This window comes from Balaenoptera ricei, chromosome 3, assembly GCF_028023285.1.
Source record: "Balaenoptera ricei isolate mBalRic1 chromosome 3, mBalRic1.hap2, whole genome shotgun sequence".
Classification (NCBI taxonomy): Eukaryota; Metazoa; Chordata; class Mammalia; order Artiodactyla; family Balaenopteridae; genus Balaenoptera; species Balaenoptera ricei.
In genome coordinates, this window is record NC_082641.1 from 180,247,618 (window position 1) to 180,271,816 (window position 24,199).

The 24,199-nt window shown below is 54.8% G+C and overlaps 1 protein-coding gene across 12 annotated transcripts in view; it reads left to right on the plus strand.

Annotated features, from left to right (window-relative positions):
* The first annotated feature begins 293 nt into the window (after positions 1–293).
* Positions 294–24,199, plus strand: part of CELF5 (CUGBP Elav-like family member 5) — a 47,172-nt gene continuing 23,266 nt past the window's right edge. For 11 of the 12 annotated variants that reach the window (XM_059918804.1, XM_059918806.1, XM_059918811.1 and 8 more), the window contains exons 1-2: positions 408–552; positions 19,720–19,802. In XM_059918804.1, coding sequence (XP_059774787.1) covers positions 408–552; positions 19,720–19,802 — 228 coding nt within the window. Of the gene's footprint in view, positions 553–19,719; positions 19,803–24,199 lie in introns of all 12 variants that reach the window. The other variant, XM_059918803.1, reaches the window with a different exon arrangement.

Here is a 24,199-nt window from a genome sequence, read left to right on the forward strand (position 1 = left end):
GGGTGCGCGATGAGCGCGGAGGCGGGATGCGGGATGCGGGATGGGCGATGCGCGCGGGGGGCGCCGCCTCGGCGAGGCGCGCTCTGGCCGCCAGGGGCCGCTGCGGAGCCGCCCTTTTGTGGTCCTGATGCTGGAGCGAGCGGGCGCGCGGAGGAGGGAGGAGGGCGCGGGGACGGGGCGGGAGAGAGGCGGGAGGCGGCGTCCGTCGCTCCAGCTGCGAGTCCGCCCGCCGCCCGCCGCCGCCGCCGCCGCCGCCGGCTCGGTCCCGCGCCCGCCGCCCGCCTTCGCCCGCCATGGCCCGCCTAACGGAGAGCGAGGCGCGCCGGCAGCAGCAGCAGCTCCTGCAGCCGCGGCCCTCGCCAGTGGGCAGCAGCGGGCCCGAGCCCCCCGGGGGGCAGCCCGACGGCATGAAGGACCTGGACGCCATCAAGCTCTTCGTGGGCCAGATCCCGCGCAACCTGGACGAGAAGGACCTCAAGCCGCTCTTCGAGCAGTTCGGCCGCATCTATGAGCTCACGGTGCTCAAAGACCCTTACACGGGCATGCACAAAGGTGGGCACCCGGCCCCCTCCCTCCCCTCCCCTCTCCTCCCTCGGCCTCCCCACCCCACCTTCCGGCATCTTCTCCCCCCCACCCCACCAACCCTCCTCTCCTCACCTCCTCCCTCTGCTTGCCTCTGCCACGGCATCATTTCTCCCCCCCACCAACCCTGTTCCACCCACCCCCTCCTCCCCGCTCTGGGGGTGCAGCTGACAGATCCGAGCTGGCCCCCTCCCCTCCTCCGCCCCCTCTCCCTCCCTCCCCACCTTCCGGCATTCTCTCTCCCTCTCCCTCTCTCTCTCTCCCTCTCTCTCTTCTCTTTCCTTTTCTCTCCTCTCCCATCTCCCTCTACCTCCCATCCTCCCCCCCCACCAGCATCCTTCTCCTTCTCTCTCTTGCTCTCTCTCTCCCTCCCTCTCCCTTTCATTTCCTCTAGACCCCCACCCCTTCCTCCCTCCCTCACCCACTCTTTCCTGCCCTTTTGCTTGGGGAGCTGCCTGAACACTGCCACCCCTCCCTGCCGCCCCCCTCCCCATTCATTCGGCCTCTCCAGGCCCCGTCGGGGAAGTTTGCACCTCTGGACTCCATTGCTTTGGTCATTTTCACAAAGCCAGGCCGGTGGGGCAGGTCCAGCCGGCCACGGGGGACACGGATGCCCAGGATCCCGGGCTAATCGGTAACTACAAAGAAAGCGGGGTGGGGGGCTGGGGTGCAGGCAGCTAAGCCGGTCAGGGGGAGCACCAGCCTCGGGTGGTTAAAAGGCTACCGTTTGCCCTCCCCCCTGCCCACCCTGTCTGGAGCAGCATCCCCCTCCATTTCTCTATGGCCCCCCACCCTGAATGCCGCCTCCACCTTTGGCTCAAGTTAAAACTGGCCAAGCCTGTTAGTGTGTTGAAGGCTGAGGCCAAAGACGATGAGCCTGGACCGTCCATCTGGCAGAGCCCAGATCCTGGGGTGGATGAAGAGGCGTGGGCGACCTGTGAGCCCAGCGGGGGAGGCAGGTGGGGTGTGGAGGCCTGCCCGCCTCCCTGCCACCTGATTCTCTGGTGGCATGCTGGGAGGGGGTGCCAGGGACTGTGGCCCCAGCCCTGGGCTCTGATCATGGCCCAGTATCCGAATGGGGGTGGCCCTGACAGTTCTTCCAGCAGGGGCTGGGGACTGCGGGTGGGGATGGTAGAGGCTTTGTGCTGACACCCCAGGTGAGACCCTGGAGGGGTCTTTGGGATGGATCAGGTCCCATGACCTATTTCAGGCCCCATTCATGCCTGTCCTCCCTTCAGTGTGGCAGGCATGGTAAGCATGAATACGTGTTTGTTGAATGAATGGATGAATGAATGAGTGAATGACTCAATGAATGATGGGTCAGGGCAGGCCATAGGGAGGGTCTGGTGGGTTGGAGCCCAGGCCTGCCACTTCAGCTAGACCCTCCAGCCGGTACCCTGGGGGAGGAAAGCAACTCTTCCCATCCCCCACCTCTTTTCAAATCCAACCATCACCAAAAAAAAAAAAAAAAGGGCCTGGAAAATCTAACTTCTCCCTGTGGCCTAGGAGGGCAGAGGGCTTGCACTCATCCACGAGTCAGGCTAAGGGGTCCACGGCTGTACGGAGGGCTCTTTCCACAGCCCTCACCTCCTGGTGTGTCTGAAGGGCCATTTTCTAGAAAGATTCTGGTGGGGTGGGGGAGTGTCCACGTGGCCCCCCACAAATGTTGAATTGAAAGGCTGTCGGTCAGCTCTGGGTCAGGGAGACAGATGGGGTACGGGGAGAAGGAGACACCCGGTGGCCCTCCCCTCGTTTCTCATTTTTAAATCTCCCCTGGAGACCCCTGCCGCCCCCGCAGCGTGGGAAGGTGAGGGAGAAACTGTGGCTGGATTTTCACCTGGTCAGAGCCTCAGTTTACCTTCTGTTAACAGAGCAGGGTCTCATGAATGTGGGTGGGATTATTTTTTTCTGGCTGGAGAATGTTGGGATGGGGGGCATCTCAGGGTGTTTCCCATTTGCGATCTTTCTTTGGAGGGTGAAAATTAGGAAGCTGGATGTCCATGACACCTGGCTCTCAACCTCCACTTTGCAAGAGACTTGGGTCGGGCTGAGCCCTGGATGCAGGGCCTGGGGGTATGGGGGGTGGGGGTCTTCCCCTTCTATTCCCCCTCCCAGTACCATCAGGACCCGAATGGTTCCCCCTCCTGATCCCACCTATGCTGGGCCTGGCAGGACCTTACCTGTGGATGGGAGCTGGGGGGACCTAAAGGCCAGCAGCTGGGATCGAGGCCTGTTTGTGGGGCTCAGCTGTGTGACCTCTGGCCAGTGGCTGCCCCTCTCTGGGCCTCAGCCAAAGGGAAGTGGAAGGATGCCTGGGAGGTTGTGGTGTGGGGACGAGCTCCAGGCCCCTCCTGCCAACACGTCTCTAGTTTCGTTTCTGGGGAGCCTACAGGGTGCAGGGTGCCTGCTGGGGGTGCTGGCTGAGAACCATGGGGTGGGAGTGTGGACCCCGGGTTGTGGAGAGAAATCCCCTGAGAGCTTTCTGGGCCACCGGAGGCTGGGCACCAGGGGAGCTGAAAGGGTCGGAGTGGGGTGAAGTGAAAACACCCATTGTGGTCCCCGTGACCCCAGCACCCAGTGGGAGGAGGACCATCCAGTATCACATTATTCTTATGATCACCATCGCACCCTTAATTTTCACATTTGGGGGCCTGTTTGATCCTCAGTGAAGGTATCGTCACTCCCATGAGCTTGTGAGCACCTGTGCATTTCATCCAGAAGGGAAACTGAGGCTGGAAGGGCAAATACTGGGTCCCAAGGACCGACCAGAGCTGCCCCCCAGCTGTCACCCACCTGTCTCCCTCCCAGGCCAGAAGAAGCAGAATTCTATATCTGTGTGATGAAGGGGCGACAGTGTCCCCCAAGCTGAGGATGAGGACCCCCCCACACCGCGGTGGTGTTGGGGGGGGGAGGGGAGGGGGCGGGGCTGTGACATCTGACAGCCGTGGCCAAGGGTGGGGGGTAGGGGCACCCCATTTCCTATGGGCCGTGCTGGGACCAGGAGAAAGGCAGGGAGTCCAGCTGGGTCCTTGGGCTCTGGGGATGGGGCAGCGTTGCAGGGAGAAGGCAGGGCGGGAAGTGAAGATTCCTCAGGAACAGGGCCGGCCCCTGGGTGCTGGCTTTTTTTTTTTTAAGAGAGAGAGATGGAGACAGAGGTGGAGAGACACAGCAAGAGCAGAGAAGGAGAGAGATACACAGAGACGGAGGGAGGGGGAGACTCAGGGAGCCGCCCCCAGACCCCCCCCCCACACAGGAAGAGGCAGAGAGAGGGCGGGAGTGGGGCAGAGCTGGAGAAGGGGGGGCAGGGAGGCCACGAGACCTTCCCCCCGCCGAGATCGGCGCCCCATCCAGAGAAAGGAGGCCTCCCCCGCCGCTCCCAGCCCAGCTCGGGGCTCAGGCCAGGCACTGGGGGGTCTCCCACTGGCCAGTGTCCAGTCATCACCCCCTCCAGTCACCTGCTGGGGGACAGGCCCCCTCTGGGACCCTCCCTCCGAAGGCGCTGGGTGCACGTGGGGTCCCCGGAGGTGCCTGGTGTGGCTCGGGCCGTCCCTCTCCCGATCGGGCTGAATATTAATACCCAACCTGCCCAGGGCAGGCGCCTGCCAGAGGGCTCGTCCGCTGCCGCGCGGCCCCCATTTATGGTAATCACATATATATTTGCATGTTAATGACAATATTTGTCTTAAAGCGGAGGTTGTGAGGGGGGCCTGTGCAGGTGGAGGGGGCGGGTCGGGGGCCTACGGTTTCCATGGGAGCACCAGCTGCTCGGCTGGCGGCAGGGGGGGAGGCTGTAGCACGCCGCGATTGAGGCGTGAGATTCCGAGTGTGACGTGCCAGCCCCAGGGAGACGGCGGGCTGGGCGGCCGGCAGGCGCTGCCTGGCGGGGGGGACGGAGGGAGGGGACAGCGGCGGGGGGCTGGGGAGAGCCACCAGGGCTGGCTGTGCGGCTTCGAGCCAGGCACACCCCTCTCAGTGCCTCAGTTTCCCATGATGATGGGTTTAACAGGCTTTTCTGAGGGTGACTGTGACATCGTTTCTGCCTTCCTTCAGGCTGAGGGCATTGATTGAGCGCCTACTGTGTGCCGGTGTTGGTGCGGGGCTGAGATTCCGAGCAAATAGGATTCCCCATGTGGCACGATGGAGTCAACAAGCCGTAAATCCATCTACCCCTATGACCAACATTTATTGAGCACCTGCTGTGTCCCAGGCCCCGTCCTAGACCCGGGATACAGTGTTGGACAAACAGATAAAAATCCTCTCCCAGACTCGTCCCACCCCCAGATCCCATATGGTGGGGGACACAGTGAGGAACCAGGAGGTTACAAGGCACTGATGTCAGGGCTGCGATGGTGGAAACACATGAGCGGGGACAACCCAGAGGAGGCCCCAGCCTCCTCAGTGCTGTTATCTATAGAGTTGGGAGGCCAGCGGGACCTCCCATCTCGGAGAGGGTTGGGGGATGTAAGGACCGGAATGGTGGTTAAAGCTCTTGACACAGGGCTGGGCACAGAGCCATGCTTATTATGCGAGTAAGCTGAGACCTGAAGGGTGGGAAAGCTCTGTTGACGGGGAAGGGTGTTCCTGGCAGAGTATGTGCAAAGGCCCAGAGCAATGCTGATGCTGACTCTGGGAAAGTTCAAGCAGGGGAAAGACAGAGTTTTTGCCCTGGTGGGAAAACAGCAAAGAGTCCTGGGAGCCCCAGGGTCCCCTTCTGATGTGGGGCATATCTGGCAGGGCTCCTCTGAGAAGTTCTGGCACGGGGGGTGGACCCACGAGCTATCTCTGAAATAGGCCCGTGACTCTCTCTTTCACCCCTGATGTTGGCAGATGAGACCCTCGCCATTAGGAGCACTCAGTAGGACCACACTCACTAATTTAGCCAACACTTCCTGAAAGCCTTTTGGGGCCTTGCCTTGTACTAGGCAAGAGAGATGTGAGACCCCTCTGATCAGTAGACAGAGCTAGACATTGGCACCTATAGCTGGAATGGTCAGGGTTGTATGAAAGGGACGGGATGCAGGGTTGAGGGAACTGGATAGGACGTTGAAGGCTCTGCCTGGGGACTCTGGCTGCATGGCAGAGGGGCATTAGAAGTGGGGTTTTGAAGGATGAATAGGAGCTTGCCAGGTGGAGAAAGCGTTTCATGTATTTATTCACAGAGCACTTTTTTTGTTCTGGGCCCTTTTATGGGTGTGAAAAAAAGCAGTGAGTCAGCTAGGTGGATGTCTCTGTCCTCATGGATGTGGACAGAGGGAACTGGGTTTGCAAAGGCCTGGAGGAGTGAAGGGGCACAGATGGAGTAGAGGAGGAATTAGGTGAGGCATGGGAGGTGAGGCCAGAGAGTTGGCATGGGCTGGACCCTGAAGAGCCTCTTATTGCTGGACTGAGCTTGGACTCTTTCCTGAGGACACTGGGGAGCCATGGAAGAATATGGAGCAGGGGAGGATCTCAGACCTGCATGAAAAGGGAGCTTCATGTCCTGTTAACTGTCATGGCCACCATTGGCCTCTTTCCAGCCTCCCAGCCTTGTTCAGCATATGCACATTTCCTACACACCTGGATGGGTACAACAGGAGCTTCCCCTTGGGGCGAGGCTCACAGTGTGGGACAAGAGGGTCACAAAGAAGCAGACATGTGCTCAGGTCGCAGTGGTTCTTAGAAAACCAGGTTCCCCTCCCCCACATGGATAGGCGAGGAATTGGGGCTCAGTGACGGGCAACACCCATACTCAAGTCACACAGCAGTATAGCTAGGTGTCACACCTCCCAACCTGAGACTTGACCCACTTTGGAAGAGAAATAAAGGAGTCAGAGAAAGAGATGTGATTGTGGAGACATAGACTCAGGATGAAAGCCATCCAGGGATGCTGGCTGTCCTTGTCCAGGGCCAGAGGGAGGGGCTGCTAGGTTTGGAAGACACTGACCTAGCAATAGCCCTGTTGGTCTGGGGTCATGGTCATCATCACTGACATGTAAGCTCTGTGAGGGCAGGGACTGTGTCTTGTTCACCATTTTTTTTTTAATTAATTAATTTATTTTTGCTGTGTTGGGTCTTCGTTTCTGTGCGAGGGCTTTCTCTCCAGTTGTGGCAAGCGGGGGCCACTCTTCATCGTGGTGCGCGGGCCTCTCACTATCGCAGCCTTTCTTGTTGCGGAGCACAGGCTCCAGACGCGCAGGCTCAGTAGTTGTGGCTCACGGGCCCAGTTGCTCCGCGGCATGTGGGATCCTCCCAGACCAGGGCCCGAACACGTGTCCCCCGCATTGGCAGGCAGACCCTCAACCACTGCGCCACCAGGGAAGCCCTTGTTCACCATTTTGAAGTGGATCGTGTGGATGAACAAGGGCCTGAGGGAATGAGAGGATGGGAAGGTGAGGGAGTGGTTGGATGTGGGGGGTGGGGCTGCTCAACAGGTGGATAGATGGATACATGAGTAGATGGCTCTAGGTATGAATGGACGGATGGGTGACAGTGACTTGTCTGTATGAGTGCATTGCTGGATGAAAGAGTGGGTAGACAGATGAAAGGCTGAATGGATTGATGGATGGATGGGTGGGTGGGTGGGTAAATGGATGGATGAATAGATGGATGGATGGATGGATGAATGGATGGAGGAATACATGGGTAGGGGGGTGGATGGATGGGTGAGTGGACGGATAGAGGGACGGATGGCTGGCTGGCTGGCTGGCTGGATGGATGGGTTGGTGGACACCCCTCCATTTACCACCTTCCTCCCCACCTGAATGGGAATGACCATCAGCTTTGCAGCCGGGCAGGCTTGGTTCCTATTCCTGGCTCTGCTTTTTATTTCTGTGTGATCTTGGACAAACCACCTTATCTTTTTTCTGAGCCTTAGTGTCCTCATTTGTAAAAGAGAAAGAATATCCATAGTTGTCTTACAGAGTAGTTGTAAAAATTAGAATTAATTTATAGAATGTGGTTAATGCAATCACTGTCAGTAGTGTCTTGTGTATACTTGGTGTCAGTAAATGGTTGGGTAGCCAGATAGTCAACAACTGTCTGTCAAGTCTCTGGGATGTGCCAGAGCTAGGCTCTGGGGGACACAAAGCAATCTGAGGGGAGGAGGGATTGACAATAAATGAGCAAACAGTTGAATAAGATTTGGGTAGGAGAGAGTTGCTCTGGAGGAAGTAAAATGAGATGTGTGTTGAAGGGTGACAGCTGACCTTGGGTGACTGAAGATGTCAGGAGGTGACATTTGGGATGAGACCTGCAATACAGATGAGAAAGATGTTGTTCTAAAGCCAAGGGAAAGGCATTCCAGGAAGAGGACATGGCATGTGCAAAGGCCCTGAGGTCAGAATTAGTTTGCCGTGTTGGGAGAATAGTGGCCTGTGTGTCTCAGGGCCCAAAAATCTGGAGGTAGAGAGCACAGCATGTGCAAAGGCCCTGGGGCAGGATAGGGCCTGGTGTATCAGAGGAATAGCAGAGATTTCTGCCACCACGGTTGAGCCCAGCTCCTCTGAGGGGCTCCTGAGAGATGGCGGGTTGCCTGCAGATGTCATGTAGGGTAGATTGTGACCTCCCCTAACTGTCCTCCTACTTCTCCCAGCAGCCTTTAAGGGTGGAGTCTTCACTTCTGAGAGGTGGGGAGGGGGCACTCATTATGTCCTTGTCCCTAACCCTCTGCTAGGAGGAGGGACCCAAGGAAGCATTCCCACCACAACTAGGGGTCTTCCGAGCAACCTCATGGGGAAAGGCAGGCTCAGAGAGGGGAGGGCACCTCCCCAAGGACACACAGCATGTTCATCATAGCAGTGTCTACGTTGGAAGGGTTTTGGTGTCATCTAGAGCTACCCCAAGTGGGCGGGCAGGGCTGCAAGGTCATTTTTCACCTACCTACCCACCCCCTCTCTCAACTGTTTGTTTTTTTTTTTTGTCGCTATTATGTGCCACCTTTGAGTGAACCAGACCTACTGTGCCCACGAGGAGCACAATGTGCTGTGAGAAAGTTGTCAGAACAGCTGAGTGGTCCTAAGGGTGGTGATTTGTGGTAATTAAAAAAGTCAAATCATCATCTCTTGGCGGGGGGAGATGAGGAGGAGGAAGGGGTCCAGTGAGGTGGGTCTCACCCAGAGCGATCCTGCCCCCTGGGGGACACTAGGCATTGTCTGGGGACATCTGTGGTTGTCATGAGTGGGGGGGGTCCTGGCTTTGGCTGGGGACCAGGGAGGCTGCTCCACACCCTACAGCACCCAGGATGGCCCCCACAGAGGATGACCCGGCCCCGATGGCAGCAGTGCCGAGGGGGAAACCCCGATCTAGGATCACACCAATATTCTGGCCTGAGCGGTTGGTGGTCAGTGTGGTGTCATGTAGACAAGCCCTCAGGATGCTCAGGATAGAACCATGGAGTCACCCTCACTCTCCCCCCCCTCACACCTCTGCTCCCCATCCCTCCCTCCTGATGGCTCTGCCTTCTAACCTTCTCCACATCCACTCACTTCTCCCCCCAACTCTGTCCACCCCATCATTGCCCACCTGGACCGGCTTCATCTCCTCCACCCTGGTCCCTCGTCTCCCATACTCACCCCCCACTGTCTGTCCTCCCCACAGCAAGCTGAAGGTGCCTGTGAGCACCTGAGCCAGACCCCACCCCCTCCTCTGCCCACAGCCCTCCAGGGTCCCACCTACCTCCCTTGGGGTAACAGCCCAAGTCCTCCACAAGGCCCTGCACGACCTGCCCCGTCCCCTCCCCTCCTCCCTCTCTCCCCCTTGCTCACTCTGCTCCAGACACACAGGCCTCCTCGCTGTTCCTCCAACACACCAAGTCCGGTCCTTCCCCAGGGTCTTTGCACGGGCTGTGCCCTCTGCCTGGACCACACTTCCCCCAAATAATCACATGCCTCCTCCTTCATCCTCTGTAAACTTCACCTTCTCAGTGAAGCCATCCTGCAGACATGATTTATAATCTCAGCCACTCTCCAGCACTCCAAACGCCTCTTCCCTGCTTTCCCCCTTTTTTTCCTGTGAAAATGAGAACTTCTGATGTACCATAGATTTTACTTTGTATTTTATTGGTTTTTCTCTCCTCCCAATAGACTAGAAGCCCTATTAAGATGGGATATTTCTGCCTTTTGTGTTCACTGATAGGTCTCGAGTGCCTAGAAAAGTATCTGAAACACAGCAGGTGGGTGGGTGGATGCACGGATGTATGTATGGATGGATAGGTAGCTCGATGTGTGGATGGATGAATGGGTAAATGAATGAATGATGGATGGATGAATAAAGTAATGGATGATAAACAAAAGGATAATGGATGGATGGATGGATGGATGGATGGATGGATGGACAGGTGGATGGATGGATGGATGGATGGGTGGATGGATGGATGGATGGATGGATGGACAGGTGGATGGATGGATGGATGGATGGATGGATGGATGGACAGGTGGATGGGTGGATAGATGGATGGATGGAAGGATGGATGGATGGACAGGTGGATGGATGGATAGATGGATGGATGGATGAATGGATGGACAGGTGGATGGGTGGATGGATGGATGGAAGGATGGATGGATGGACAGGTGGATGGATGGATGGATGGATGGATGGGTGGATGGATGGATGGATGGAAGGATGAATGGATGGACAGGTGGATGGATGGATGGATGGATGGATGGATGGATGGACAGGTGGATGGATGGATGGATGGATGGACAGGTGGATGGGTGGATAGATGGATGGATGGAAGGATGGATGGATGGACAGGTGGATGGATGGATAGATGGATGGATGGAAGGATGGATGGATGGACAGGTGGATAGATGGATAGATGGATGGATGGAAGGATGAATGGATGGACAGGTGGGTGGATGGATGGATGGATGGATGGATGGGTGGATGGATGGATGGATGGATGGATGGATGGATGGACAGGTGGAAGGATGAATGGATGGATGGACAGGTGGATGGGTGGATAGATGGATGGATGGAAGGATGGATGGATGGACAGGTGGATGGATGGATAGATGGATGGATGGAAGGATGAATGGATGGACAGGTGGATGGATGGATGGATGGGTGAGTGCACGGATGGGGGAATCACTGGTGCAGCGATGGTGACTAAAGCTGTGGGAGGAGTCAACATGGCCGCAGGCAGGAAGTCGGGGGTCCAGATGAGCCCTGAGAAGCCCCAGTGTGTAAGGTGGGGGCAGAGGAGGAGAGAGCAACAGAGGCTAAGGAGCAGCAGCCCAGAGACGGTGTGCCCGAGGGAGTGTGAGCCCTGGGTCCTAGGTCTTGCCCCCTTGGACAGGAAGCAATGAGTTTATAAGCAGAGGGAGGGGCCCATCAGCTCCACTATCTCAGCAAAGTGGGGGATGGCTTCAGGATGAGAGGTTGGACGAGGAGGTGGAGAGGGTGACCAGGGACAGGGGGTGGTGGAGAGGTGGCGCCACAGCAGAAGGGAATGTCTCCTATAATCCTTAGTGGACGGTATTATTATTTTATGGATGAGAAAGTGGAGGCTCAGAGAGGTTAAGTGGCTGGCCCTAGGTCACACAGCAGAAGGGCATCGGGCAGGGTTAATTCCCCATCTTTAGTCCCTAGATGAGTGCTGAATTGAAAGACCTTGAACCTGGGGTGCCAGTCTGCGGTGGGTGGGGATCAGAGGGGTTTGAGACGAGGGCTTTGCACAATCGGTCATGGTGGGAGTCCTGGCTGGGGAGGGGAGATGTTGGTGGTCAGAGAGAAATGAACAAGGCTGTCTCTCCTGCTTTTGTTTCCCCAGCACAGCTGGCACATGACAGGTGCTCAGGAAATATTGACTGACCCGATGCTGGGCATGGGGGGCGGTGGAGGGAGGGAGAACAATGAATCAAATGTAGTCGCCGCCCTCCAGGAGGTGGTCTTGATATTAGCAGGTCAGTTTGGAAACAAAGTCATTCATTCAGTCAGTATTTATTGAGCACCTACTCTGTTCCTGGCACTATTTAAGTTCTGGGGACCCAAAACTGAACAAAATACAAACCTCCCCCCATCCTCTTGGAAGTGGCATTTCAGTGGGGGAGACAGAAAAAAAAATTATGTGCCATTTGAGATGGTGACAAAGGCACTGGAAAAAATAGAACAGGGTGGGGGGTGGTTGAGGACTGTTTTTGGTTGCACTGGGTCTTCGTTGCTGCGCGCGGGCTTTCTCTAGTTACGTCCAGCCAGGGCTACTCATTGCGGTGGCTTCTCTTGTTGCAGAGCACGGGCTCTAGGTGCGTGGGCTCAGTAGTTGTGGCTCGCGGGCTCTAGAGCACAGGCTCGGTAGTTGTGGTGTGTGGGCTTAGTTGCTCCGCGGCATGTGGGATCTTCCCAGACCAGGGAATCGAACGAATGTCCCCTGCACTGGCAGGCAGATTCTTAACCACTGCGCCAACAGGGAAGCCCCAGGACTGTCGTTTTAAACAGGGTGCTCCATGGAGGTTTCACTGAGGGGGTGACATTTGAGCCAAGACCTGAAGGAAGTGAGAGGGTGAACCGTGCAGAGCTCTGGGAGAACTACATCCCAGAACAGCTTGTGCAAAGGCCCTGGGGCAGGACAGGGCCTGGCGTGTTGGAGGAACAGCCGGGAGGCCCGTGTGTCTGGAGCGGAGTGAGTGAGGGGAAGAGAAGAAGGGGGGAGGGCAGGGAGGGGACGGGGCAGGTCGTGCAGGGCCTTGTGGGCCACGGGGAGGACTTGGGCTTTTACCCCAGGTAGGTGGGAACCCTGGAGGGTTGTGGGCAGAGGAGGGACGGGGCCTGACTCAGGTGCTCACAGGCGCCCCCTGGTGGCTGCTCTGGGGAGGACTGAATGTGGACGCCAGGGCGTAGCTGGGGACCAGGGCGGAGGGGACTGAGTTGGTCCAGGTGGGGCTGGACCAGGATGGAGACCAGGAACAGTGGCCAAATTCTTACTGAGCACGTGCTGTGTGCTGGGCCCAATGCTGGACACTGGGAACACATCAGTGACTGGGACACTACCTGTCTCCACCCCCCTGACCCAGCATCAGTTGGGGATGGGGAGGCTTCCCCGAGGAGCAGTGACTCAGTTGGGACCTTCAGGCTGAGGAGAAATGAGCCAGGCAAAGATGAGGGTGAGGGTGTGTGAACCAAGGAAATGGCAAGTTCAAAGGTAGTCAGCGAGGGACTTCCCTGGCGGTCCAATGGTTAAGACTCCACGCTCCCAATGCAGGGGGACCAGGTTCGATCCCTGGTCAGGGAACTAGATCCCGCATGCCGCAACTAAAAGATCCCACATGCCGCAACTAAGACCCGACACAGCCAAATAAATAAATATTAAAAAAAACCCAAAAACAAAGGCAGTCAGTGAGAGGCCAGGCGTGGGGTGTGTCCAGAGTCAGGGTGCAGCCAGGGACACGACCAGTGTCAATCAGGGTCAGTCCCCAGACCTACCAAGCTGCCTGGGAAGTGACAAAAATCCCAGACTTATGCATGAACATAAGGGCTATGAATAGTAAAAAGGAAAAAAAATTGTTTTTCTTTTCATTTTTTTTTTTTTTTCTTTTCATTTTTAAAACAGTTTTTTTAGTTCATTAGATCAATGTAACAAGCTCCAGCGACTTAAGTCGTCCCCAACGCTCTGGAATTTTCTGGAACTCAGAAGCCCTTTACCCACCCCCAGTTTGGGTTTAGCACCAGGGGTTGTTTCTGACTTGCTGTGTGACCTCAGGAAAGCTGCTCAGCATCTCTGAGCCTGGGTTAACTCATCTGTAACATGGGGATAAAAATAGTGAGAATCCAGGGATAGCAGGGAGAGCAGCTGCATGAGGGCTTGGCTCTGTGCACAAGGCTGGTACCACTTGGGGGATTTTTAGTCAGTCCTGCGGGGGTCCTTCCTATGAAGACCCCCAAACCCTCAGATCCAGCAGGGCCCAAACCGGGTTCCACCTCTTCCTTCCAAACTGCTCCTCCTCCTGGGTCCCCATCTGTACTAGTTTCCTGGGGTAGCCGTTACAAACGATCACAGATTCTCTCTCAGTCCTGGAGGCCAGAAGTCTGAGATCAAAGCTGTGCTCCCTCTGGAGGCTCCAGGGGAGGGTCCCTCCTGCCTCTTCCAGCTTCTGGGGGCTCCAGGCGTCCCTTGGCTTGTGGCTGCATCCGTCCAGTGTCTGCCTCCATATTCCCCAGTCTTCTGTCTGTGTCTCCTCTTCTGTCTCATATAAGGACACTTGGCACTGGATTTGGGACCCACGTGGTTGTCCAGGATGATCTCATGTCAAGATCCTTACTTACATCTGCAAAGACCCTTTTTCCAAATAAGGTCCCATTTCCAGGTTCCTGGAGTGGATGGATCTTTTCTGGGAGGACCACCATTCAGTGCCCAGAGATGCTTATCTTCTGGGCTTCCTTAGCCCTGTGTCCCCACCTCTGCCCCAGGCTGACAACACACAGGGGTGTGTCTGTCTCTGCCTCTACCCAGCCTGGAGGCTTAGCATCACCCATTAGTCAAAGCATTGTCCCCAGAACCCCAGCTGAGCAGAGGCCTGTTGCCATGGAGGGACAATGGCCACCTCCGCCCCCTTCCTCAGAGAGGAGCATCCCCAGGGCTGGAGAGAGGAGCATCCTGTGGGCTGGGGGAAGAGCCCTGTGTCATGTGTCATGCAGGTATGGGCTTAAGTCCTAGCCCTGTCCTATCTGTGGGTGACCTGGGCCACTGGGAACCTCAGTCTCCTCATCTGTAACGTGGGCACTCTTCTCCCCACCATCGTAGGCTCTGTGGGGTCGGCCTGGGTCTCCTTGTTTGGGAGGCCTGTATTAATGGTTCAGTTTATCTGTGCATCAAACAGTTGGTGTCTAGACTAGATTGTAGGTGGCCCACAAGGGTCTTTTCATGGATGCGCTTAAGGCCACCTTTGTCTTAAAATATTAAAGGTGTGGAGTGAGTTCAAGGAAGATGGCAGAATTGGGTGCCCCTGCCACTCCACACCCCAGGGACCAAAGCCCCAAAGGTGCAGTGGATGGGAGTGAAGCCCATGACATCGGATACCCCTGGCTTCAAATTCCAGCTCCACCCCTTACCTGCTGTGCAATCATAGGCAAGTCACTTTGTCTCTCTGAACCTCAATTCCTCCGTACTATGCATAACACCTCCCTCATAGGATTCCTGCAGAGAAGAGAGGGGCGTGGAGCCAAGTACCCAGGACAGCGAACGCCCTAAGTGTTCAGTGAATTGGCTGTTATTGCTACTACTGTTATCTTATAAGAGGGGAAATATTGTGGTGCAGAAGGGCTGGGACTGGAGTTAGACTTCCAGGGTTCAGATTCCACCTCTGGGACCCGTCGCTGTGTGACAGCTCAATGTCTGGTGTCTCCATTTTCCCCATCTTAAAATGGGGAGAAAAATAGATACAATAGTGCCATTCTCTTGGGCTAGGCTGAGGGTTTGAAGGGTTCATATGGGTGATGTCTCTATAAGATGCTTGGCACTCAGTGAACTTCAACTATTACTGTCATTATTACAACTTCAAGTCATGAAATTCCAAAAGCTGTGATCTTGGAGCAGAGAGCAGAGGACCTCGTCTAGAGGAGGGACCCTCTGGATTTCCCAGTAAAGAAGTTTCCTCTCTGGGGGTCTGCTTGCTTGCCTCCAGGGACAGGGCACTCCCTCCCTCCAGAGAGAGCCATGATGAGGTAGATCTAGTTGTTAGACAATTTTCATATATTGAGGAAATCTCTTGTTTCCCAAGGATCCCCCCATTGGTCCCTACTCCACCTCGGGTGTCGAGAGGTCAGCTCTTGTCCAGGCTTTGAAAATGGGGGTGGGTGTGAAGGGAACCATAGGGTTGTCAAGTACTGAGCATTCTGGGTTATTGGTTCTTGGAGGTGGGGCTGCCCTCTTGACCTGCCCCGCCTCTACAGAACCCCAGGGCTTGGCCAGCGCGGGGCTTGGAGTGTGTTTTGCTGAACACCTGGTCCCACCCTCTTGTCATTGACGAGGCTGGTGTATAGGGTGAGGGTAGCCAGGGCTGGAATCTGCTGAGAGGCTCACTCATTGTGGGCACTGGCTGGGCTGAGATTTCCCTGGGAGGGTCCCTCTAGGACTAGGATGCAGCAAAACAGACCCCCTCAATTGAAATGGGGTCCATGGCTTCTTCAACATTTGATCCAGCAGCACATTCTCTCAGAAAGGTGGTACTATTTTAAGGTTCCTTACAGGGAAAGTTAAGGCAGGGGCCTGTGACCCTCCACAAAGGCCTGGGGGACCTATTTCCCTCATAGGCCCTGGGGGAAATTTTTAGAAAAGATGCAAACTCCAGGTAGTGTATCCCAGTGGCTAGCACACAGTTCGAGGCGCCTGACTGCCTGGGATATTCCACTGTGTGACCTTGGGCAAGTCACTTCCCCTCTCTGTACCTCAACCCCTCATCTGTAAAACGAGGACAATGCCAACAGCTCCTTTGTGGGGTTGTTGTGAGGATTAAATGAGTCAGTATTGAGTATAAGCTTATTAGCAATAAAAACTAAGGAGCTTTATTAACATCATCACTAAAAGTCTGTGTTTGTTGGGAACTGTATTCGTTTGTTAAGGCTGCTGAAATAATGTGCTGCAAACCAGGTGGCTTAAAAAAACAGAAATGTAATCTCTCCTAGTCCAACAGGCCAGAAGTCTGAGATCAAGGTGTTGGCAGGGCTGGCTTCTTTTTTTTTTTGCCGCACTGTGTGGCATGTGGGATCTTAGTTCCCCGACCAGGGATCAAACCCGTGCCCCCTGCATTGGGAGTGCGGAATCTTAACCACTGGACCGCCAGGGAAGCCCCAGGGGCTGGCTCCTTCTGAGACCATTAGGGAGAATCTGATCCAGGTCTTCCAGCTTCCGGTGGTCCTGGCAGTCCTTACCGTTCTTTGGCTTGTCATACATCCCCCAGATTTCTGCCTTCGTGTTCACATGGCGTTCTCCCTGTGTGCATGTCTCTGTGTTCAGGTTTTCCCCTTTTATAAGGGTACCAGTCTCATACTGGATTAGGGTCCACCCTACTCTACTATGACCTCACCTTAACTAATTACATCTGCAACGACCCTATTTCCAAATAAGTTCACATTCTGAGGTCCTGTTGGTTAGGAGAACAACATATGAGCATGGGGGAGGAGGGAGACAATTCAACCCTAATAGAACCTGAAATTCGAGGCTCTATTATCCAGAAACTGGTGAACATGACACGTTTTCACCAATTAGAAAAGAGAAGCTAAGAGGCTGAGAAGAGATAGGGCCAAGAAAACAGGGAAACATTTCAGTACCAGGGACAGCGGTTCGCGTGTTTGTTTTGGTTTTTTCTCTCGCTGCAAACCTTCCAGACCCAGAGGCTGATGGAAGGTTATTCAGGGGTCTCACCTACCCTCCTAGGGCCAGCACACTCACTCCATCTTCTGCATATAGGGCTCCACAGGCAAGACAGGACCCAAGGAGAAAGGGCTTTGCCCCTATTTTACATCTCCCTGCAGCCCAATTTCTTGCCAATCATGCCTAATTTCTCTCAGTCTTTATGGCTGATTTTCGTAGTGCTTCTCCTTTCCCTGAAGACCTTGGGAGATTCTATTCAGAAAATAGAAACACCAAAAAAAAAAAAAAAAAAAAGGAAAGACAAGGCATGTATTGGAAGAAGACATGGGCATCAAATATAATCAAAAAAGGATAAGTACACACAATTTATAAAGAGGGGATGTTTGTAATATATCCCAATTACAAGTTTTTATTCTGGTAAAATTACATAACAAAATTTACCAACTTAACCATTTTTAAGTGCACAGCTCAGTGGCATTCAGTACATTCACATTGTTGGGCAACCATCCCCACCATCATCTCCAGAACTTTCTCGTCTTCCTAAACTGAAACTCTGTCCCCATTAAACACTAATTCCCCATCCCCCTCCCCCAGCCCCTGGAACCCACCATCTACTTCCTGTCTCTGTGGATCTGACTCCTCTGGGTCCTCCTATGAGTGGAATCATACTGTATTTGTCCTTCTGTGTCTGGCTTATTTCACTGAGCATCAGGTCTTCAGGGTTCATCCATGTTGTAGCAGGTGTCAGAATTTCTTTCCTTTGTTGTCCTTTTATAGATGGACCACATTTTGCTTATCCATTTATCTGTTGATGGATATTTGGGTTGTTTCCACCTTTTGGCTGTTGTGAATAATGCCGCTATGAACACGGGTGTGCAAATATCTCTTCGAGTCCCTGCTTTCAATTCTTTTGGGATATATACCCAGAAGTGGAATTGCTGGATCATATGGTAATTCTATGTTTAACTTTTTTTAGGAGCTGCCAAAGTGTTCTCCACAGCGGCCGCACCATTTTACATTCCCAACACATTTAAATGTTTTTTAAATGCTAGAAGCTGTCCTCAGCTCTGCCTGGTGCCCCTTCCCCAGGGCTGCAGGGCACCTCTCAGGCCTGGGGCGGGGACCCCTCCCCATCACCAGGCCCAGCTGGTGGGAGCAGCCGCGTAGTGAGCGCAGCCCAGCAGGATGCAGCTTTAATTAGCTCCAGCCTGGGGCGGAAGTGGTGCCCACGGAGCTGTTCCTAGGGGCTCTGCACAGGGGGTCCTCTTCGGGGGAGGCAGAGAGACCATGGGGAGGGAGCTGGGCATGGAGGACACAGGACTCGACAGCATCAAAGAGCCAACGATGGTCTCATTTCACAGACAGTGAAACTGAGGTCCATAGGGGTTAGAGAGGCAAACCCAGTGCTGGGGCCCAGATCTCTATGTCCATCCCAGGGAACTTGCCTGCATCCTCTAGCCCGCCTCGGGCAAACATCTTTCAAAATATCTTTGATCTCATTGGCCTTTCTCTGGGCGCCTCCCTCTGCTCGCTCCTCTTCTGTGTCTGTCTCTCAACCTTTCTTGTCTCTGTGGCTCTCACGCTTCTCACCCCCCGCCCCCACTCAGGACTTCCTCCAATCACACCCTCTCTCTGGACCACTTTAGGGCCGGCCCCGCCCCTTGCCTCTCCTGATTGGCCCTGCCCTTTGACGCCACACCCCACCCGTGTAGCTCCGCTCCCCGCCCCTTGGTGGGTCCATCCCACCGCACCCTCGGACCATCCTCTCTGATGGGGGAAACTGAGGCCCACACAGGGGCAGCGTCCCATCCGAGGCCACAAAGCTGGTTAGTGGCAGAGTCACTGTGCTCGTCATTCCAGTGTTGAGGCCTCTTCTGACTCCCTGGGGCTGCTTGTGCCCTCCCCACCCTCCTCCCTGGGGCAGCAGCTCTGTCCCCTCTCCCCTCCCCCACCTCGCCCCGCTTTTTAGCATCAGCCACGGATTTAATTAACAGCGGATTCTCCTCTCTGCCTTTCCCTGTCTCACCCTTTGGGAAGTGTACGTGTGGGAGGGGAGAGCTGAGCTACTCCTACTGCCCCACACCCAAAGGGGGCTCCAGCCTCCTTTTCTCTTTTTGTTTTTTAAATTGTAGTAAAATACACATAACATTAAATTTACCACCTTCATCATTTTTCCTTCTTTTCTTTCCTTAAATTTTTTTTATTGTGGTTAAATACACATAAAGTTGACCATTTTAACCATTTTTAAGTGTGCAATTCAGTGGCATTAAGTATACTCCCACTGTTGTGCAACCATCCCCACCATCATCTCCAGAACTTTCTCATCCGCCCAAACTGAAACTCTGTCCCCATGAAACACTAACTCCCCACCCCCTCCCCCAGCCCCTGGCCCCCACCATCTACTTCCTGTCTCTGTGGGTCTGACTCCTCCAGGGACCTCCTGTGAGTGGGATCACACAGTATTTATCCGTCTGTGTCTGGTTCTCTCACTGAGCATCACGTCCTCAAGTTCATGTATGTTGTAGCATGGGTCAGAATTTCCTTCCTTTCAATTTATTTATTTGGCTGTGCCGTGCGGCATGTGGGATCCTAATTCCCCAACCAGGGATCGAACCCTCGCCCCTGCAGTGGGAGCGCGGAGTTTTAACCGCTGGACCGCCAGAGAAGTCCCATTTCCTTCCTTTATAAAGCTGAGTAATATTCCATTGTACAGGTGGACCGCGTTTAGTTTATCCATTCGTCAGTCAGTGGACGCTTGGGTTGTTTCTGCCTCTTGGCTATTGTGAATAATACTGCTGTGAACATGGGTATACAGCATCCTTTTCTCCTAACACCCCTTTTTGTCTCCCCTCCAGGCTGTGCCTTTCTCACCTACTGTGCCAGGGACTCCGCCATCAAAGCTCAGACTGCCCTACACGAACAGAAGACCTTGCCCGGGGTGAGTCCTGGGTGCTGTCTGGGAAGGGAGGGGACACATGGAGGAGATGCTTTCGGCCTGGGGAAGGCTAAGGCCCTTCCTGGGATCAGCTGTGAAGCCCACGTGCCTCTGGACTCAGAAAGAGGCATAAGGAACAGGGAGACAGAAATCATCACCAGAATGAGCATTTCTTGCGTGCCTACTGCATCCCATGCTGTATACTTCACACCAGGGTGGTTGTGTGCCGTGCAGGCTGCATACTGCACAAGGGCACCTGACTTCGCATGTGAGTGTCATTGGACTGAAACCTGAAGGATGAGGAAATATTGGCAGGGCCGAGGGACAGCCCGTGCAAAGGCCCTGGGGCAGGACCAGGCCTGGCGTGTTGGAGGAACAGCGAGGAGGCCCGTGCGTCTGGAGCAGAGTGAGCGAGGGGGAGAGAGGGAGGAGGGGAGGGCAGGGAGGTGAGAGAGGCAGATGTGCAGGGCCCGTGGGCCTCAGGGAGGAGCCTAGACCCTACCTGTTTCTCACCATAAAAAGGGAAGGGGTTCTCTTTCCCCTTGTCCTTATGGAGCAAATGAAGCTATGGCCCCTTAATGTAATAGTTCCTCCCCAGGGAAGGCTGGCCCAGGCTCTGTCCCTGCTGGTCTCTCTTATCAGCCCTGTCCTCTTTGGGTGGGCAGGAGGTCCCTGCCCCCAGTGAAGGATGGATGGTCCCCCTGAACCAGCCAAGCCAGGTCTCCAGTGAGAACTGTGGCACACCCCCCCATGAGTTCGGGGGTGGGGGGTCGCCCCTTCCCTCTGGAAATCTCAGGGACCCTTCAGCCTCAAGGGGATTCAGCGGATGCTTTGGTGGCATCATGCCATCACTGCTGGGAGCATGGGCACAGCACGGCTGACAGTGGACAATCTGGGGTTCGCCTGCCAGGGACATGAAGCTGTGGCATGGGTTTGACTCAACTCTGAACAAGCATCAAAATGTTTGGGATGGGGGCTTCCCTGGTGGCGCAGTGGTTGAGAGTCTGCCTGCCGATGCGGGGGACACGGGTTCGAGCCCTGGTCCGGGAGGATCCCACATGCCGCGGAGCAAATGGGCCCGTGAGCCACAATTGCTGAGCCTGCGCGTCTGGAGTCTGTGCTCCGCAACAAGAGAGGCCGCGATAGTGAGAGGCCTGCGCATCGCGATGAAGAGTGGCCCCCGCTTGCCGCAACTAGAGAGAAAGCCCTCGCACAGAAACGAAGACCCAACACAGCCATAAATAAATAAATAAATAAAATTTAAAAAAAAAAAAAATGTTTGGGATGGGGTGGCCTCAACCTTATCTTGCAGAACAAAGAGCCCCTCTTTGGAAGGTGAAGTGGCAGAGGCAAGAGCATACGCTCTGGCGGCCACATCAGTGGACTCCTCATTCAGCTCCCACCTGTTTTTGCTGTGTGACAGAGAGCCAGTAACTCAACCTCTCTGGTCTTCAGCATCGGAAGAGTATAATGTGGTGAAACTGTAGAGAAGGTCATGGAGGGATTCACAGAGTAGGTGGCATCTGAGAAGAGACTTGAAAGATGAGAAGGCAGGGCATGCCAGGAGAAGGAGCAGGACATGCAAAGGTGACTTAGAGCCTGTGGAATAAACACCATCCGGAATTCACTCTTCTCCCTCCCTTGGACCTTCTGCCAATACCTCCCCAAACCAACTGGAAACTGGAGGGCAGGTCCGTCCATACAGGTTAGCGTCAAGGGGCACAGTGGAGTTCTGCGGACTGTATTAGTTATCTCCTGATGCATCACAAATTACTGCTCACCTTAGTGGCTTCAAAAAATCAGCATTCGTTGTCTCACAGTTGCCAGGGGTCAGGAATTGGGGCGTGAGTTTGCTGCATGGTCCTGGCTTCGGGGTCTCTCCTGAGGTTGCAGTGGAGTCGTCAGCCAGAGCTCGACTGTTGGCTGGAGGCCTCAGCGTCTCTCCCCGTGGGCATCTCCCTCGTGCTTGCTGCTTGAGGGAGGGGCCTCGCAACAGGGCTGCTGGCTTCCCCCAGGGCACGTGATCGGAGCGAGCGTGAGCCAGGAGGAAGCCACGGCGCCTTTTATGGCTTCCTTTCAGAATGACACACTCTCATTTCTGCCATATTCTATCCTGGCAATTTGCCAGGAGCCAGGGGGCCTTGGGGAGGGACACCTTGGAGGGACAAAGTTTGGTAGTGGATTTGTCCAAGTTCTGGCAGCCAGCAAGCAGCAGAGCAGGGATATGACCTTCATGGTCTGACTGCAGACCCCATGCTAGCAACAGCCCCAGTGCTGTTTCCCAATCCTTCCATATCCAGTGGACCTTTTTTTTTTTTTTTTTTTTGTGGCATCAGGTCCTGGCTGGAAGCTCTGACTCTCTGTCCAGAGAAATCAATACCCACATGGAGATTTGCCAATGTTCCTAGCAGTTTCCCTCCACCCCCATCAGCTAAGTCCCTCTTCCCCATTCCCCTGCGCCCATTTTCCTGATGGGATCACTGAGACCCAAAGCCAGTGCCTTTGGCTGCCTGAAGCCTCAGGGGCCTGTTCCCTCTGTGTTGGGGGCTACAGCTGGGCTCTGGCAGACGGTGGAAGAGCCAGGAGTCAAGGAGCCATCCCTCCCTGTATGCCCCACCCCTCTTGCCAGGCTGGTCTCTGGTCCGAGGCCTCTTCAGGATGTAAAGATGCCAGTTGCCAGGGGTTCATTCTCTGTGTCAGGCTCAGGGCTCTCTGTCCTCCTCTCTCTGCTCACTCTCCCAGCCCATGGATCCAGTTCTTTCATCCATCTATCCAGCCACCAGCAAACTTTCATTGAGCACCTATACTGCACTTCTCTTGCCAGCTCTGTGTGCAGAAATCACCCCCTGGTGACTCTCCCAGGCACCCCAGACCCAGCAGAGCTCAAACTGGCCACAGCATCCCCTTTGAACAGGTTTCTCCTCCTCCCTCCCTCCCCCATCCCCCCCCATCCCAGCCATCCCCACATCCTGCTCTCCAGAGCCTCTCCTCCATGTGTCACCCCTCCCCCCACTTCTGTGATCCTGTGGGTTCACATCCCAGCTCCACCCCTCCCAACCTGTGTGACCTTGACAGTGTCTTTCCTTCAGAGGCTCAGTCATCCTTGTCTCCAAAATGGGCATCGCCAGGTCCATCTGACCAGCCTGGAGAGAGGGTTGTTAAAAAATGTGGGTACAAAGTAGATTCCATTTTTGGAGATGTTAAGCTTTTATATTTTGGTCTCCGGCAGCCCCTAGTTCCTAGAAATTCCTCACTCCCCAGATACTGAGGGACTGGAAAGAACACCAACCTCTAGGTCATGCTGAGAACGTGCGGGAAACTGCCTTCCTACCTGGAGAATCTCTATGCTGCTTTCAAGGCGACCCCTGTTATCTCCTCCCTCTGCTCATCCCTGACCCCTCGGGGCCGGGAGTGTCTGCGTCTGCCTATGTCTCCCCCTAGATTGAGGGTCCCTTGAGAGCAGACCCTGACTTTCAGGATGGGAGTAGATCCGGGGGTGTAGACGTCTCCTAGGGCCACTCTTAACAAGGCACCACAAACTGGGTGTCTTAAAGCAACAGAAACTTACAGTCTCCCAGTTCCAGGAGCCAGAGTCCAAGATCCAGTTGTCAGCAGGGCCGCCCTCCCTCTGCAGGCTCTCAGGGAGATTCTATCCCAGGCTGTCTCCCAGCTTCTGGTGGTCGCTGGCAATCCTTGGCTTGTAGACGCATCCCTCCAATCCCTGCCTCTGTCATCACGTGGCCTTCTTCTCTGTGTCTTCAGCTCTCCCATCTCCCTCTGCCTTTCTCTCTCTCTCTTTCTCTTTTTAAAAAATATTTATTTATTTATTTATTCATTTGGTTGTGCCGGGTCTTAGTTGCGGCTCGCTGGCTCCTTAGTTGCGGCATGCAAACTCTTAGTTGCGGCATGCATGTGGGATCTAGTTCCCTGACCAGGGATCGGAGCCGGGCCCCCTGCATTGGGAGCGAGAAGTCTTTTTTATTTTTAATTAATTTATTTTATTTTTATTATTTTTGGCTGCGTTCGGTCTTTGTTGCTGCGTGCGGGCTTTCTCTAGTTGCGGCAAGCAGGGGCTACACTTCGTTGCGGTGCGTGAGCTTCTCATTGTGGTGGCTTCTTTTGTTGCAGAGCATGGGCTCTAGGCACGCGGGCTTCAGTAGTTGTGGCTCGCAGGCTCTAGAGCGCAGGCTCAGTAGTTGTGGCACACGGGCTTAGTTGCTCCGCGGCATGTGGGATCTTCCCAGACCAAGGATTGAACCCGTGTCCCCTGAATTGGCAGGCAGATTCTTAACCACTGCGCCATCACAGAAGTCTCTGCCTTTCTCTCTCTCTATTTTTTTTTAATAAATTTATTTATTTTTGGCTGTGTTGGGTCTTCGTTGCTGCGTGTGGGCTTTCTC